The sequence below is a fragment of the Moschus berezovskii genome, chromosome 17 (genome assembly GCF_049115385.1).
Source record: "Moschus berezovskii isolate FMDL1 chromosome 17, NW_MosBer_1.0, whole genome shotgun sequence".
Taxonomy (NCBI): Eukaryota; Metazoa; Chordata; class Mammalia; order Artiodactyla; family Moschidae; genus Moschus; species Moschus berezovskii.
The window spans coordinates 64,071,797-64,088,406 of NC_142476.1; the positions used below are offsets into that span (position 1 = coordinate 64,071,797).

The following is a 16,610-nucleotide window of genomic DNA, read 5'->3' on the forward strand; positions in this document are numbered from 1 at the left end:
TTGTTCTATAGCTTAGTTGTGTCACATGTCTATGGATCCACCTCATCTAAATGGTACAACCTAGTTTAGAGTTAGCTATATAGTATTTCTCTTATACTTTGGGGAGAAACAATCAGAAGGAAATCTTTCTCAGATTGATACTCCTTGTCCCATCCTTTCTAACCAGGCATTTCCTTTCTTGCAGGGAAGGACAGGACCATTTTGCTGAATAATTCAGATGGAATGTGGTCCATTCTCAATGATTAGTTGTGTTATTATCATCATTTAAAATGCTGTTCGGCTTTTAATCATTTCTTTCAGTTCAGTTCAGTTCAGTTCAGTCGCTCAGTCGTGTCCGACTCTCTGCGACCCCATGAATCACAGCACGCCAGGCCTCCCTGTCCATCACCAACTCCCGGAGTTCACTCAAACTCATGTCCATCGAGTTGGTGATGCCATCCAGCCATCTCATTCTCTGTCGTCCCCTTCTCTATTACTTTTCGAGTTTGAAAGATCTATTTAAGCATAACCACAGGGAATTGTTTTTGCTAAGAATGCTTCAGAGAGTGAAGAGTTGTTGCATAAATTCATGAGTGGGATGGGAAGCAACACATATTCTGCTAAAAAAATTCACCTTGTTCAGGTACTACTCTATACTTCCTATAGCACAGATTATTATTTTGACTAATTAATTGTGTTGTTAGGTATTTAATGTCTGTTTTCCCTGTTACAATGTAAGCTTCATAACATCAATAAGTTGGTTTTATAAACTATTGTAATGTCTCACAATGTCTCTTACGTGGAAAATAATCCATAAATATTTATTGAATTAATTAATGAGTATTCACCCCTTCAGCTGTGACGGTGCCATTCATATGTATATAAACCTTTCAGTTTGTCCTTGAACTTAGCTCTCAGCTTGGCTCCTATGTAATGTCCCTGTTCAGATATTATTCCAGCATCTACACATCCAAAGCTACTTCTGTATTTTTAGGTAATATGTTGCAGCAGCAATCACCAAGTAGTACCAAAATCTGTATTAGTTTCCTGTGGCTATTGTAACAAATTACCACAAACTGGGTGACTTAAAACAACAGCAATTTATTCTCTCACAGTTCTGGAGACTGGAAATTTGAAATCAAGGTATAGATCGAGTAGTTCTCTGGGTAGGGGCTCTACATTGCCTCCCACTCTACTGGTGCCCGGAACTCCACTGCTTGCTCAGGACTTTGGTCCTTCTCTCATCCTTCTTGCAGTCCTACAGTAAATCTACATTCTTCAGAATTAAATCTGCTCCAGTGAAACCCTTTACTATGTGTCCAGACTACCTTATTACAATTTTTTTCTGTGCTCTAATCTAACCCTCATCTTCTTCACAAATAAATCAGTATTTGTAGAGTACTCAGAACAGTGTTTGGTACATGTTGTTATATGAACATTTGTTACATGAATGAAACTCAGAGATCTGGTTCAAGGTAGTGACACAGGAGGATTCTGAACTCCCTCCCTCTCATGGCCACACTGAATCTACAGCTACACATGCATGCATACTAAGTTGCTTCAGTCACTTCAGTCGTTTCTGACTCTGGGCGACTCTATGAGACTGTAGCCTGCCAGGTTCCTCTGTCCATGGAATTCTCTAGGCAACAATACTGAAGTGGGTTGCCATGCCCTCATCCAGGAGATCTTCCTGATCTAGGGATTGAACCCATGTCTCTTACATCTCCTGCACTGGCACGTGGGTTCTTTACCACTAGTACCACCTACATGTACGGAGCAATAATCTCCGGAAGAAAGCCAAAAACTACCTGAGTGACTCCTATACTTGTATGAAAGAGATAAGACTCCACATGTAACAGGTAGGAGAGGCTGAGACACAACCTCGCCATGGAGTGGTGTCTCACAGTTGGCAGGGAACTCACAACCCTGAGCTTCTCCCTGAGAATTGAAGAGTGTGAAACCCCCATCTGACAACCCAACTTTAGGACCTGCACCTGAGGAAAAAATTCCAAAATACATATAGCTTTAAAAGTCAACAGGGTTGTATCCATGAGACTCAAAAGGTTATAGCAATCTGAGAAACATCCCTTAAAAGGTCCATGGGGACTCACCCATCCCAGGACCCAACACAGAGGACTGACTGAAAGTGCCAAGGTTTCCAGTGAAAGAGGCTATTTGTTTATATCAAAACTTAAGTCTGAGGCGTAGGCTTCTAAATTTAACACACCTCTTGGAATGACAAAAAGAAGAACAAATGAAGCACAAAGTTGATAGAAGGAAGGAAAGATCAGTGCAGAAATAAATGCTTACTAAAAAATCGACAGAAAAAAACTCAATAGGATTAAAAGCTGTTTTTTTAAAAGACAAAAAACTTGAAAAATCTGTAGCTAGACTCACTAAGAAAAAGGAGAAAGAACACTCAAATCAGTAAAATCAGAAATGAAAATTGAGATGTTGCAACTGATACCACAGAAATATAAAAAATCATAACAGACCACTGTGAACAATCATATACCAGCAAACTGTACAAACTAAAAGAAATGGATAAATTCCTAGAAGTATTCAACCTATCAGGATTGAATCATGAAATCTAAACAGACTGGTTACTAGTAAAAAGATTGAAGTGAAAGTGAAAGTCGCTCAGTCATGTCTGACTCTTTGCAACCCCATGGACTGTAGCCTGCCAGGCTCCTCTGTCCATGGAATTCTCCAGGTCAGAATACTGGAGTAAGTTGCCCTCCTCCAGACATTGAACCCAGGTCTCCCACATTGCAAGTGGATTCTTAACCATCTGAGCCACCATCAATAAATAAAAACCTCCCAACAAGCAAAAGTCTGGAACCAGTTGGCTTCACTGGTGAATTCTCCCAAACATATACAGAGGAATTGATACCAATCCTTCTCAAATTCTTCCAAAAAACAGAAGAAGAGGGAACACTTTCAAACTCATTTTGGTTTTTTAATCAGGCTAGCATTCAGTTCAGTTCAGTTCAGTTGCTCAGTCGTGTCTGACTCTTTGCGACCCCATGAATCACAGCACGCCAGGCCTCCCTGTCCATCACCAACTCCCGGAGGTCACTCAAACTCATGTCCATCGAGTTGGTGATGTCATCCAGCCATCTCATTCTCTGTCATCCCCTTCTCCTCCTGCCCCCAATCCCTCCCAGCATCAGAGTCTTTTCCAGTGAGTCAACTCTTCACATGAGGTGGCCAAAGTATTGCAGCTTCAGCATCAATCCTTCCAATGAACACCCAGGACTGATCTCCTTTAGAATGGACTGGTTGGATCTCCTTGCATTACCCTGATCATAAAACCAGACAGGATACTACAAGAAAAGAAAATTATCTCTGATGAACATAGACACAAAAATCCACAAAAATATAAGCAAATTGAATTCAACAATATATTAAAAGGATCACAAACTATAATCAAGTGGGGTTTATTCCAGGGATGGATTCAAGGATGGTTCAGCATCCATGAATCAATCAATGTGGTATGCCATATTAACAAAATGAAGGGTAAAAATCATATGATCATCTCAATGGATGCAGAATAAGCATTTGACAAACTTCAATTTTGATTTATGAGAAAGATGCTCAACAAATTGGCTTTAGAAGGAATATAGCTCAACATAATAAAGGTCATATGTGACAAAGCCATAGTTAACATCATACTCAATGAGGAAGAACTGAAATTTGTTTTTATAAGATGAGAAACAGATAAGGATGCTCACTCTTGCCACTTTTATTCAACACAGTGTTGGAAGTTCTAGCCATAGCAAGTAGCGAAAAAAAAAAAAAAAGGCACCTAAATTGAAAAAGAAGACATAAAACTGTCACACAATATTAAATGTAGAATACCCTAAAGCTTCTACCAAAAAAGTGTTAGAACTAACAAATTCCATAAAGTTGCAGTAGACAAAATTAGTATGTAAAAATCAGTTGCATTTATACACAAACAATAAACTCTCATAAAGAAAATTTTAGATTTTCTAATGTAGAAAATCCCATTTACAACTGCATCAAAAAGAATAAACTATCAAAAATATATTTAACTAAAGAAGTGAAATATCTGATACTGAAAACTAAAGACATTGATGAAGAAAATTAAAGAAGACACAATAAATGGAGAGATCGTTTGTGCTTATAGATTGAAAAAATTAATATTGTTAAAATGTTCTTACAACTCAAAGTAATCTACAGGTTCAAAACAATACTTACCAAAATTCCAATGGCATTTTTCACAGAAATAGAATAAACAATCCTAAAATTTATATGGAACCATAAAAGACCCTGAATAGACAAAGGAACTTTGAGAAAAAACAGAGGGAGGCATCTTGATTTCTGTTTTCCACCTATATTACAGAACTGTGGTAAACAAAACAACGTTATATTGGCATAAAAACAGACATACAGATTAATGGAACAGAATAGAGAGCCCAGAAATGAACACAAGTGTATATGGTCTATTAATTTAAATTAAGGAACCAAAAATATACAATAGGTGAAAGGCCAGTCTCTTTAATAAGGGGTGCTGGGAAAACTGAACAGCTACATGCAAAAGAATGAAACCGAACCACTACCTTACACCATACAGAAATTAACTCAAAATAAATTAAAGACTTGAACATGAGACCCAAAATCATAAAACTCCTGGAAGAAAACATGGGCTGTAAGCTACTTGACGTTTATCTTGGTGATGATTTTGGATTTGACACCAAAAGCAAGGCAATAATAGCAAAAATAAGTGTGATTACCTCAAATTAGAAAGTTGCACAGCAAAGGAAACCATCAATGAAAAGGAAAAGCAATCTAGAAAATGTGAGAAAATATTTGCAAACCATGTATGTAATAAAAGGTTAACATTCAAAATAAATGGGGCTTCCCACGTGGTGCAGTGGTAAAGAATCCGTCTGCCTGGACTCACCATCTGGAGGCCTGGACGTGAGATGGCAACGCTGCTCTCCATGAAGGAAGAAGCAGAAGAGGCCTGGTGGCACCGCGTAGGGTGTGGGGCCCGTCCTGCCCGCCGCGCCCCCTCTGCGTGTGTTGTGTCCTGGGACTCGCCTGAGCCCTGGGTGTGGACCATGGTGGAGGGGCTGGACTTCCAGCTCTGCACTTCCTAGTTTGGACCATTTCACACCCGAGGCTGCTGTTGCTTTCCAGGCATCTGGCTGATGCCCCAAGTCCTCTTGTGCAGCCGCAGACCAGGAGCTATGGCCCGAGTTCGGCCCCAGGGGCGCCGAGCCTCCTTCCTTCCTCCACTGCCAGCTCTCACGTCGGCGCCCGGGCCGGCTCCTTGCCTCGTCGGGACCTCCCTCTCCCATTTCCCACGAAGCTTCTGGTTTTCCCCTGGATCAGTGTGGGCCATGATCCACAGAACTCGTCTGCTGGCCTGGGGGCCAGAGTTTTTCCACTTAGGTTGAAAAAGCAGTGACTGCTTTAGCACTGGCTCTCAGAAGGTCGGGGGCTTCCCTGGTGGCTCAGACAGTAAGTGTCTGCGTACAATGCCGGAGATCAGGGTTCAATCCTTGGGTCGGGAAGATCCCCTGGAGAAGGAAATGGCAACCCACTCCAGTACTCTTGCCTGGAAAATTCCATGGACTGAGGAGCCTGGTAGGCTACAGTACATGGGGAAGCAAAGAGTCGGACACGACTGAGCGACTTCACTCACTCACTCAGGTGTGATCCCTGAGAAAATCCTCTGGAGTAGGAAATGGCAACTTACTCCAGTATTCTTGCCTGGAAAACTCCATGGACAGAGGAGCCTGGTGGGCTCCAGTCCATAGACTCGCAAAAAGTCGGACATGATTGAACGACTAAGTAGGGGCACACACTCACATGTATCCCAAATAAATAATTTATCTCACCCAACAGCAAAAACACCAGTCTGATAAAAAAATGGGCAAAGGATCTAGTTTTCCCAAAGAAGACATACAGATAAGTAACAGGTTTATGCAAAGGTGTTTAACATCATTAATAATCAGGGAAATACAAACAACTACAATGAGCTATCACTGTTAAAATGGTTATTATCAAAAGACCACAAATAACAACTGTGGGTGAGAAAGTGGAATTCTTGCTCACTGTTAGTAGAAATGTAAATTGATGTAAATTGATGAATCACTATAGAAAACAGTAAGAGGTCTCTTCAACAATTAAAATAGAAGTGCCAAAAGATCTAGCAAGTTAACTTCTGGGTATTTATCTGAAGGAAACAAAAACACTAACTCAGAAAAATATATTCACCCTGAAGTTAACTGCAGCAATATTTACAATAGCTGAGACCTGGAAGCAGCTGAAGGGTCCATTAATAGATGAATGAAGAAAGAAAATGTGAAAAAAATACACCCACAATGGACTATTACTCAGCCATAAAAAGAAGGAAATTCTTCCATTTTTGATAACTAGAATGGGTCTTGGGAGCACTATGCTGAGTGAAATAAGTCAGACAGAGAAAGATAGATATCATATGATCTCATGTGTGTATAGAATCTAAAAAAAAAAGAAAACAAAAACTAAAATGAACTCATAGATACAGAAAGCAGATTGGTGATCACAGGGGTGGGAAGCTAGGGATGATGAAAATGGGTGGCGGTGGTCAAAAGGTACAAACTTCTAGGTATAAAATAAATAAGTCCTGGGGATATAATGTACAGCATGGTGACTATATTACTAATCCTGTATATCTAAAAGTTTCTAAGAGAGTGGATCTTGAAAGTTCTCATCACAAGAAAAAATGTTTGTAACTATATGTGGTGATGGATATTAACTAAACTATCTGTGGTGATTATTTTGCAATATATACAAATATCAAATCAGTATGCTGTACACCTAAAACCAATATCAGTTCAATTCAGTTCAGTCACTCAGTTGTGTCCGACTCTCCGCAACCCCATGAATCACAGCACGCCAGGCCTCCCTGTCCATCACCAACTCCTGGAGTTCACTCAAACTCATGTCCACAGAGTCGGTGATGCCATCCAGCCATCTCATTCTCGGTCGTCCCCTTCTCCTCCCGCCCCCAACCTTTCCCAGCATCAGAGTCTTTTCCAGTGAGTCAACTCGTCGCATGAGGTGGCCAAAGTATTGCAGTTTCAGCTTTAGCATCAGTCCTTCCAATGAATACCCAGGATTGATCTCCTTTAGAATGGACTGGTTGGATCTCCTTGCAGTCCAAGGGACTCTCAAGAGTCTTCTCCAACACCAATGTATGTCAATTATATATCAATTAAAAAATCTCAGACACCTTTATCCACACCTTGTACTTTCATAGGGTTATACAATCCATCCAGAAAAAAATTTCCCCCACTATTGATCTCTCCTATTTTCATTATATAAAGAGATCCTGAGATACAACATTTTTCTGATTTTTGGTGACATATTGCTTTACCTTGTCACTTCCAGAAAACCACTGACGGTTGCATATACAGCTTGCTCTCTGATCTTTTACCCTTACCGTTGTCTTCCAATTCTAATGCAAGACTCCAGTATTAATACTTCCATTTGACTTTCAGATTATAAGTATAGAATGTATCAATTATTCATTAGTAGAGATGAACTTTTACCTTCTCAGGTATGCTGTCCTTGTCAATGTTAATCAATTTTTTTAGGAAACCAGTTTCTGAAAGAAGTAACTTTGCTGTACTCCAGTTAGGTTTCTTTTGCAGAAGAATACAAACTGCATTCATGACAGTCAGTACAAGGTAAGGAGGCCGTGTATATACTCTGTAATAAATGGTTAAAATCTAATCAACTTCATAACTGAAATCAAAGATACTCTGTAAACTATCTCAAAAGATAACACACACAGTTTTTTTTTTTTTTTTTGCTTACATGGCTCTTCTGGCTCTGTTTTATTTTTATTTTTTTTAATTTTAATTAATTTATTTTTATTGGAGGCAAATTATTTTACAATATTATATTGGTTGGTTTTGCCATACATTGACATGAATTCGCCCCAGGTTTACATAAGTTCCCCCTCCTGAACCCCTCTCCCACCTCCCTCCTCCCTTTATCCTCCCTCTGGGTCATCCCTGCACGCCAGCCCCGAGCATCCTATAACATGCATCGACCCTGAACTAGTGATTCGTTTCACATATGACAACAAACACACACAGATTTTTAACAAGTATTTTGGTAAGAACTCTTGGCCAATATATAGATATTTCATTATTGAGTACATGGAGAAGGCAATGGCAAGCCACTCCAGTACTATTGCCTAGAAAATCCCATGGATGGAGGAGCCTGGTAGGCTGCAGTCCGTGGGGTCGCTAAGGGTCAGACACGACTGACTGGCTTCACTTTCACTTTTCACTTTCACAATTGGAGAAGGAAATGGCAACCCACTCCAGTGTTCTTGCCTGGAGAATCCCAGGGACGGGGGAGCCTGGTGGGCTTCCGTCTATGGGGTCGCACAGAGTCGGACACGACTGAAGTGACTTAGCAGCAGCAGTACATGGGTATCTTTGCTTTAGAAAGATGAAATGAATAACACTTAACTATGTAGAACATACAAGTTAGATGTTAATTATTTTCATACAGAAGTATTTGCTGCAGAGTTCTTTAAAAGAAGGAACTCTCCTCTTTCATCCCAGTATTGGTTTACTGATAGCCACTTGACAGAAACACTATATGTGTGTGTGTTGGGGGGGCTAGTTGAGAGTCAACCCTATTCCTGTAATTTGAAGGGTGCTGTAAGGTGCAACTCCCTTTAAACACATCTTCTGATTATTCTTCATTCTGATCTAACATTCCTACTGTAAAGATCACAGGTAATATAGAGTTGAGGGAGGGAGGGTAGATGGGAATTTGTCTCCTAAGTTATTAATGATGTAATTATTGGAACATTGGAAGTTGCCTCTTAGGTATGTCCAAATCAGCTGACATGTGTATGTGCGTGCTAAGTCCCTTCAGTTGTGGAAACAGCAGGTGGGAAAGAGAATGGACTAAACTGTGTCTCTGCTGCATGTCCTAAGAATAGCAATGAAGATCATATCATAAGGCATTTCATTTGTCTGGCATTTTGAAGTGAAGTGAAATGTACATTAGCAACATCACAAGGGATAATGTTTAAAAAACAAATCAAAACAATAAATAAAATAAAACCAAGGCATATGCAAGGAATTCAAGCATTAGGTTAGTTTTCTTTAGCTTTAGTACAAGGGCAGGGGAAAAGGCCTGCTTAATCAGAGGAAACCAGTTAGCATTAATCTTTTTTGAGCACTTGCCTTATGCCAGACTATTCTAAACATTTTACATGTTTCAACTCATCCAATCCTTTCAACTTTTGTTATTACCCCAGTTGCATAGAAGGGAAGTTGAAACACAGAAAGGCTGTATACTAGAAAGCAGCAGTGCCAGAATTCCAACCCAGGAAGCTTGGTACCAGAGCCATGATAGGTAAAATGGCTTATTCTAAAAGTGGGATATAGACTTAACTTTTCCCATGTATTTTTGTTTTATTTTGAGTTCTTGCAACTCAAAAGAGACTTCAGTAAATTACTCACCTTAATTCAGAGACATCTGCTTTATCCAGGGCATTTAGAGCCACAATTGCCTTGTCAAGAGCTGGCAGTACACTTTTTAATTCATTGTCAGCTTTCTGCAATAAAGTTATAAGCCCCTAAATACATATGAATAAATATAGTTGCATACTTAAAATTTTTATATTTTTAAGTTGGAAAATGTGATTCGACATTTTTACAATGAACATAAGTTATGCTTCTGTATGACTTAGGGATGTACACAGGTGCTTGCACTGTTAGAAACATGTGTTACTGTCCTAAATTAGTGTATTTTGCAATCTCTGATGAGAAGTTATCTGTAAGAAATGAAAACACTGTTTTCTGCCTTCTGTGTTAGACTTAGTATAGTTTTAACATTGCCCTTTTGGGAGTGGTTCACTTAAAGATGGAATTCTATGTGACTTAGTGGCAAAAGAATCCGTCTGCCAATGCAGGAGACATCGGTTTGATCCTTGAGTCGGGAAGATCCCCTAGAAGAGGAAATGGCAACCCACTCCAGTATTCTTGCCTGGAGAAGTCCATGGACAGAGGAGCCTGGCGGGCTACAGTCCATGGGTTACAAAGAGTTGGACACAACTAAGCGATTGAGCGTGCCACTTAAAGACAGAATTACTGTAAAGCTAATGAAGCTTAAGACCCCTTAGCTGCACAGATCCCCTTCTAGGTTCCTGGAAGGAATTTTGCTAATATGTGTGCAGGGTCATACATTTCTGTAAGACATACAAAAGTAAGACATTCTATTTGCAATCAGATAAGATCAATTTCTCTTTACACTTTTGACTGACTCTTTGTCGGGTGTTCTATCATGAAAGGTGGTGCTGGAATGATTATGGATATTTTTGGGATTTCGCTAACAAGCTGACTTGGGGGTTATATTTATGTTGCTTAGAGTCACTTCTCTGTATAATTATTACATGCTATTACAAATACAAATGACTTCTAGAAATACTTCTGTTGTCTGCTGTTCCAGCTTTCCTGGTGATGTGACCCTAAGGTGAAGGGCCAGAGGTCATACTATGATATAACTTGTACTTATAGTGCCCAGCATCAGAATCTTGTCTGTAGAAAATCCTTCCACTTATTAAGATGAGTAAATTGTAAGTAGATGGTAGATCCTCATTGACACCTACTCAAAATGGAAGTTCATTCTTCCATGAATATACTTGATAATGTAATGTACACTATTCTAAACCTACTATACATCCGCTCCCCTTTTTTTGATGAGAGTTATTCAACAAGAATTAATCAGGCATCATGGACTTTTAGGTAATAATTATCGTGTTTGGAAAGATGTTTTAAAATGTCTCATTGAAAGAAGTGAGAAATTACAGATTCCTTGTATGTCAAAGGTGCCTTATTTTATAATTTTTATTTCTTATCAGATCATCTTCAGAAAACAAAGCAGCTCTAGGGACTGTTTATTTGGTTTGTGTAACTTCTCTCATTGCTTGAATAATTCTGTCTTTTTAAACTGGCCAATTTCCCTCTGTTCCCTCCAGGCAGAATTCCAATAGGAACCAGTCTGGTATAGCAGATTACCAAATGTTCAACCCTGGTCTGATCAATGGCCACCCCTAGTCAGAGAAGGCAGAGAGTGCAGTTTCACATTTTCCATGTGCAAAGGTTTTTCATGGAGCAACTCCATCAATTAAAAAAAAAAAACTCTATATATTATATATATTAGCTAAAACCTCAATTGGGGGAATTATTTATGTTAAATACAAAAGCTACTATCATTAGCTAATATCTCAAAGTATCACAATAAATATTTAGGCAAGGCTTATTATAAACAATAGTGAATGTGAATAGATATTTCCAATAGCCTTTTTGATAATTTCAAAATATTTTGCTTGGCTCCTTGTTAGATCTGATTCAGTTCAGTTCAGTTCAGTTCAGTAGCTCAGTCGTGTCCGACTCTTTGCAACCCCATGAATCACAGCACGCCAGGCCTCCCTGTCCATCACCAACTCCTGGAGTTCACTCAAATGCATGTCCATCGAGTCGGTGATGCCATCCAGCCATCTCATTCTCTCTTGTCCCCTTCTCCTCCCGCCCCCAACCTTTCCCAGCATCAGAGTCTTTTCCAGTGAGTCAACTCATCGCATGAGGTGGCCAAAGTATTGCAGTTTCAGCTTTAGCATCAGTCCTTCCAATGAACACCCAGGATTGATCTCCTCTAGAATGGACTGGTTGGATCTCCTTGCAGTACAAGGGACTCTCAAGAGTCTTCTCCAGCACCACAGTTCAAAAGCATCAATTCTTCAGCGATCAGCTTTCTTCATAGTCCAACTCTCACATCCATACATGACCATGGGAAAAACCATAGCCTCGACTAGACGGACCTTGGCTGGCAAAGTAATTTCTCTGCTTTTTAATATACTATCAAGGTTGGTCATAACTTTCCTTCCAAGGAGTAAGTGTCTTTTAATTTCATGGCTGAAATCAGCATCTGCAGTGATTTTGGAGCCCAAAAAAATAAAGTCTGACACGAGTAGGTCATCATTAAAAACATGGCTGAAGAATAAATAGTTCATACCACAGATATGAGAGGTATCGGCCTGCTGTCTTCTCATTGTTCACTTGTACTTGCAGCGTTAGCATTATTTTCAATCTAAGGTTTCTCTGAGAAACCTTTTCAAGCTCCTGTCCATATTTTAAGTGTTAATTTACTTCAAGTTGGATAACATAATAGGTAAATCCCCTTACTTGGAAACAAATAAACTGCAGGGCTTCCTGCTGAGCATTGAGGAAATGAAGAGGCCATCACAACCAACCCTTCCATCCTTTAGATGATCCTCTTGGACGCCACATGCATTTCTGATATGGGTTGAATGAGTTTTATTCATTGTAACCAGAAGAACTAGACTATCTATTTTCCTAAGGGGCCCTTTGTCTTTGCACTTCACTTAATAGTACCCTGCATGTAGTAGGTATTAAATAAATATTTTCTGGGAAAAAAATGAAAAACAGGCAAAGTTGGAACACTATATATTTACGAGCAGTTAGCCTGACTTTTGGAGAAGGAAATGGCAACCCACTCCAGTGTTCTTGCCTGGAGAATCCCAGGGATGGGGGATCCTGGTGGGCTTCCGTCTAAGGGGTCGCACAGAGTTGGACACGACTGAAATGACTTAGCAGCAGCAGCAGCAGCCTGACTTTTAAATTTTTGGGTAGGAAACAATTTTGCAAATCTCTAAGTGACTTTCATTGATTATATTTTAATTTTACCTGAGCATATTCTTTTACGATTCTTACTTCTTCTTCCATGATTTCTTCATCCTGTTTAACAAGCATCTGAACTTTCTCAACCACTTGGGAATCTTTCTGTAGTTTTTCCATTAGGATTTCTTTCTCCTAATGAACCAAACAACTCTTCTTAAAATAGGTTTTAAAAGACATGATATCTTTTTAAAAATAGAAATCAGATAACTTATTTCATTCTTACAGAATCTGTCAAAATCACCTCGAAATATATTTGTTTAATAGACTAATAAAAAGGATTACAACAAATATATTTTCATACAATACACATAAAGATTGATGATGAGTAATGATTTTTAGAATACTTGGCCAACTGCAAGTTACCACAGTGCATTTCAGATGTATTTAACTAATAACTGCAGATTTTTCTATTTCTTTTATAATTAGCTAAATACTTATTATTGGCTTCCCAGGTGGCTCAGTTTTAAAGAATGCACCTGCCAATGCAGGAGACGTGGATTTGATCCCTGGGGAAGGAAGATCCCCTGGAGGAAGAAATGGCAACCCACTCCAGTATTCTTGCCTGGAAAATTCCATGGACAGAGGAGTCTGGTTCCATGGGGTCACAAAGAGTCAGACACAACTGAGCGACTGAGCACGTATATCAGTTATCACATTTAATTGTTAAAGTATAATAATGGCTGAGTAATATTCCATTACATATAGGTACCACATCTTTTTTTATCCAATCATCTGTCGATGGACATCTACGTTGCTTCCATGTGCTATTGTAAATAGTGTTGCAATGAACACTGGGGTACATGAGTCTTTCTGAGTTACTGTTTTCTCAGGGTATATGTCCAGTAGTGGAATTGCTGGGTCATATGGCAATTCACACAGATGTAGAGAAAGGACTTGTGGACACAGGGCAGGAAGGAGAGGGAGGGACGAATTGAAAGAGTAGCAGTGACATACATACACTACCATGTACAAAATAGACAGACAGTGGGAAGCTGCTGCATAGCACAGGGAGCTCAGCTTGGTGCTCTGTGATGACCTGGAGGGTTGGAATGGGGGCTGGGTGTGAAGGAGGTCCAAGAAGGAGGGTATATATGTACATATACGGCTGAATCATGTTGTTGCATAGCAGAAACTAACACCATATTATAAACCAATTATATTCCAATAAAAATAAATTTAAAAATACAGTGATGCTGCTACTTTGCTATTGTTGCTGTTACTGCTTCCCTCGTTTTACAGATAAGAAAACTAAGACTAAGAGAGGTTGCACAGCTGCACAGTAATAAAGCTGAAGCTCTAACCCATGTTGGTCAACTATCAGCTTCTGCTTTCAAACACCATTCCATGTTAAACCATAAAATTTTTAAGAGATCCCAAATCAAACACACCTTTGTTTTTTGTTCTATTTGAGGGCCAATATTCAAGAGCTCCTCCTGCATATCTGTAACTAGAGCAGTAGTTTCCAGGATCTTGGATAGGCCCATATGGAAACGTTCCCTGAAGGGAAAGAAAGTATTAAGAAAGCATTTTGTTGTTGTTCAGTTGCTCAGTAATGTCCAACTCTCTGTGACCCCGTGGACTGCAGCACATCAGGCTTCTCTGTCCTTCACTATCTCCTGGAGTTTGTTCAAATTCATGTCCATTGAGTCAGTGACCCAAACATCTCATCCCGTCATTCCCTTTTCTCTCCCCATGCCCTCAATCTTTCCCAGCATCAGGGTCTTTTCCGATGAGTCAGCTCTTTGCATCGATTAAGAAAGTACAGATATAACAAAATAATAGCCAAGCAAGATTCACTGTAATCATGGACTGGAAGACCACATAGTAAAGATGCCCATTCTCCCCAAAATGATATATAGGTTTAATGTAATTCCTGTCAGAATCTCAGTAAAAAAAAAATTTTTATGTATAGATGTGCTTATTCTAAAATTTATATGGAAAGGCAAATGAACTAAGGTAATTAAAATAATTTTGAAAAAAAAAATAAAATGGGTGGAATTATTCTACCTGATTGTAAGACTGATTACACAGTGATAGTAATCAAGATTATGTGGTATTGGCAGAGAGATAGACATGAAGATTGATGGAACAGATAGAGAAGACAAAAGTAAACCCACACAAGTACACCTAACTCAGTTTTGACAAAGGTGCAAGAGCAATAGAGGAAGAAAAGGTTTTTCAACAAATGGTGCTGAGGCATCAGTTACATCAGATGAACTGTAACCTAAACCTTACACCTTATGTTTATGCAAAAATTAACTTGAAATGGACCACATAATTAAATGTAAAACTATACTACTTTTAGAAGAAAATATAGGAAAAAGTGATCAGGATCCAGGGCTTGGTGAAGAGTTCTTAGACAGGAGAAGCATAATTTATAAAAGAAAAAAAAATCATAAATTGGACTTCATCAAAAATTAGGATCCTTTTCTCTGTGAAAGGGAGAATGAAAATACAAGCTACCAACTGGAATAGGACATCTGTAATCCACATACCTGACAAAGGACTTATTTTAGAATATATAAAGAATTCTCTAACAATGAAAATTTTGAACAATTTAGAAAATGTGAAAAAGATATGAAGAGACATTAAATTGAAAAGGATATATGGATGGCAAATAAGGGCATGAAAAGATATTCAGCATCACTAACCATTAAGGTATAAATTAAGATCACAATGTCATATAATTACATACTTATTAAAATAGTCAATATAGAAAATAGTGACTATCAAATGCTCTCAAGGATGCAGAGAAACTGAATCTCCCATACATAATTTATAAAACTAGAAAAATAGTGCAGTCATTTTGAGTAACAACTTGATATTTTCTTCATAGGTCAGATGACCTAATGGTCATACTCTTGCCATTTATCCTGGAGAAATAGAAATTTATATCTGCCCAGAAACCTGTACAGAGATATATTCATAATGGCTCCAAATTAGAATCAGCCCAAATTCCTTCAATGGTTAGACAAACTGTGGCACACCCATATGGACTATTACTTTAGCAATAAAATGGAATAAACTCATGATACATGCAATAGCTTAGATCCCAGAGACATTATGTTGAGTGAAAGCACTCACTCTCTGTATGTGAAGAATAAAAACGGAGAAATGCAGAACAGATTAGCAGTTGCAAGGTATTTGGAATAGGAGGAGGAAAAGAGCGGGAGTGACTGTAAAGAGGGTAGCAGTGGGGGGAACCTTTGTGGTAATGAACTAGTTCTATATCTTGATTGCTGTTGTGAGTACACAAATCGCTACAAATGATAAAGTTGAATGGCATAGAACTATAAACACACATTGTGCCGATGACAGTTTCCTGGTTTTGATGTTTTACTATAGTTATGTAAAATGTGAGCACTGAGAGAAACTGAGAAAAAGGTACTTTGAACCTCTCTGTACTATTTTTGTAACTTCCTGTGAAGCTAATAATGTCCAAAACAAATGTTCTTTTTAAATAAGAAACAGTAAGTTTGAAAAATTTTCATTTATCTATTCACTAGAATAGAAAACTGAAAATATACATTTGTATGGAATGAAATAAATTGAAAAATTTAAATAAGAAGACTACAAAGCTATTGGTCAACAAAATTTTAGTTCTAAGACAGGGAATAAGTTCCATAGAGCATTTTCTAAAAATTGAATATATGGTTTCTATTTCTTGGGCTTTCATAATCTCTGAGAACATCATCACCCATACCCTTTAAATTGTGAATTACACACATATTTTTGATATTTTATTCTTTTATCTAGCTCTAAGATAGGTCCTCAAAAGTCTCATGTGGATTACCACAATAGCTTTTAAGTCTTCTTTGTTTTCATTTTTTGTCTCTCTCCAATTTATTCTCCATAACAGAGTGATCTTCCTAAAATAAGTTT

The 16,610-nt window shown here is 38.6% G+C and overlaps 1 protein-coding gene across 2 annotated transcripts in view; it reads right to left on the bottom strand.

The window, feature by feature from the left end:
• Positions 1-16,610, bottom strand: part of DNAH14 (dynein axonemal heavy chain 14) — a 398,894-nt gene that overhangs the window by 99,652 nt on the left and 282,632 nt on the right. For both annotated transcript variants that reach the window (XM_088845531.1, XM_088845532.1), the window contains 4 exons: positions 14,117-14,225; positions 12,735-12,860; positions 9,489-9,583; positions 7,548-7,707 (listed from right to left, as the gene is read on the bottom strand). In XM_088845531.1, the coding sequence (XP_088701657.1) occupies positions 7,548-7,707; positions 9,489-9,583; positions 12,735-12,860; positions 14,117-14,225 (490 nt within the window). The remainder of the gene's footprint in view (positions 1-7,547; positions 7,708-9,488; positions 9,584-12,734; positions 12,861-14,116; positions 14,226-16,610) is intronic.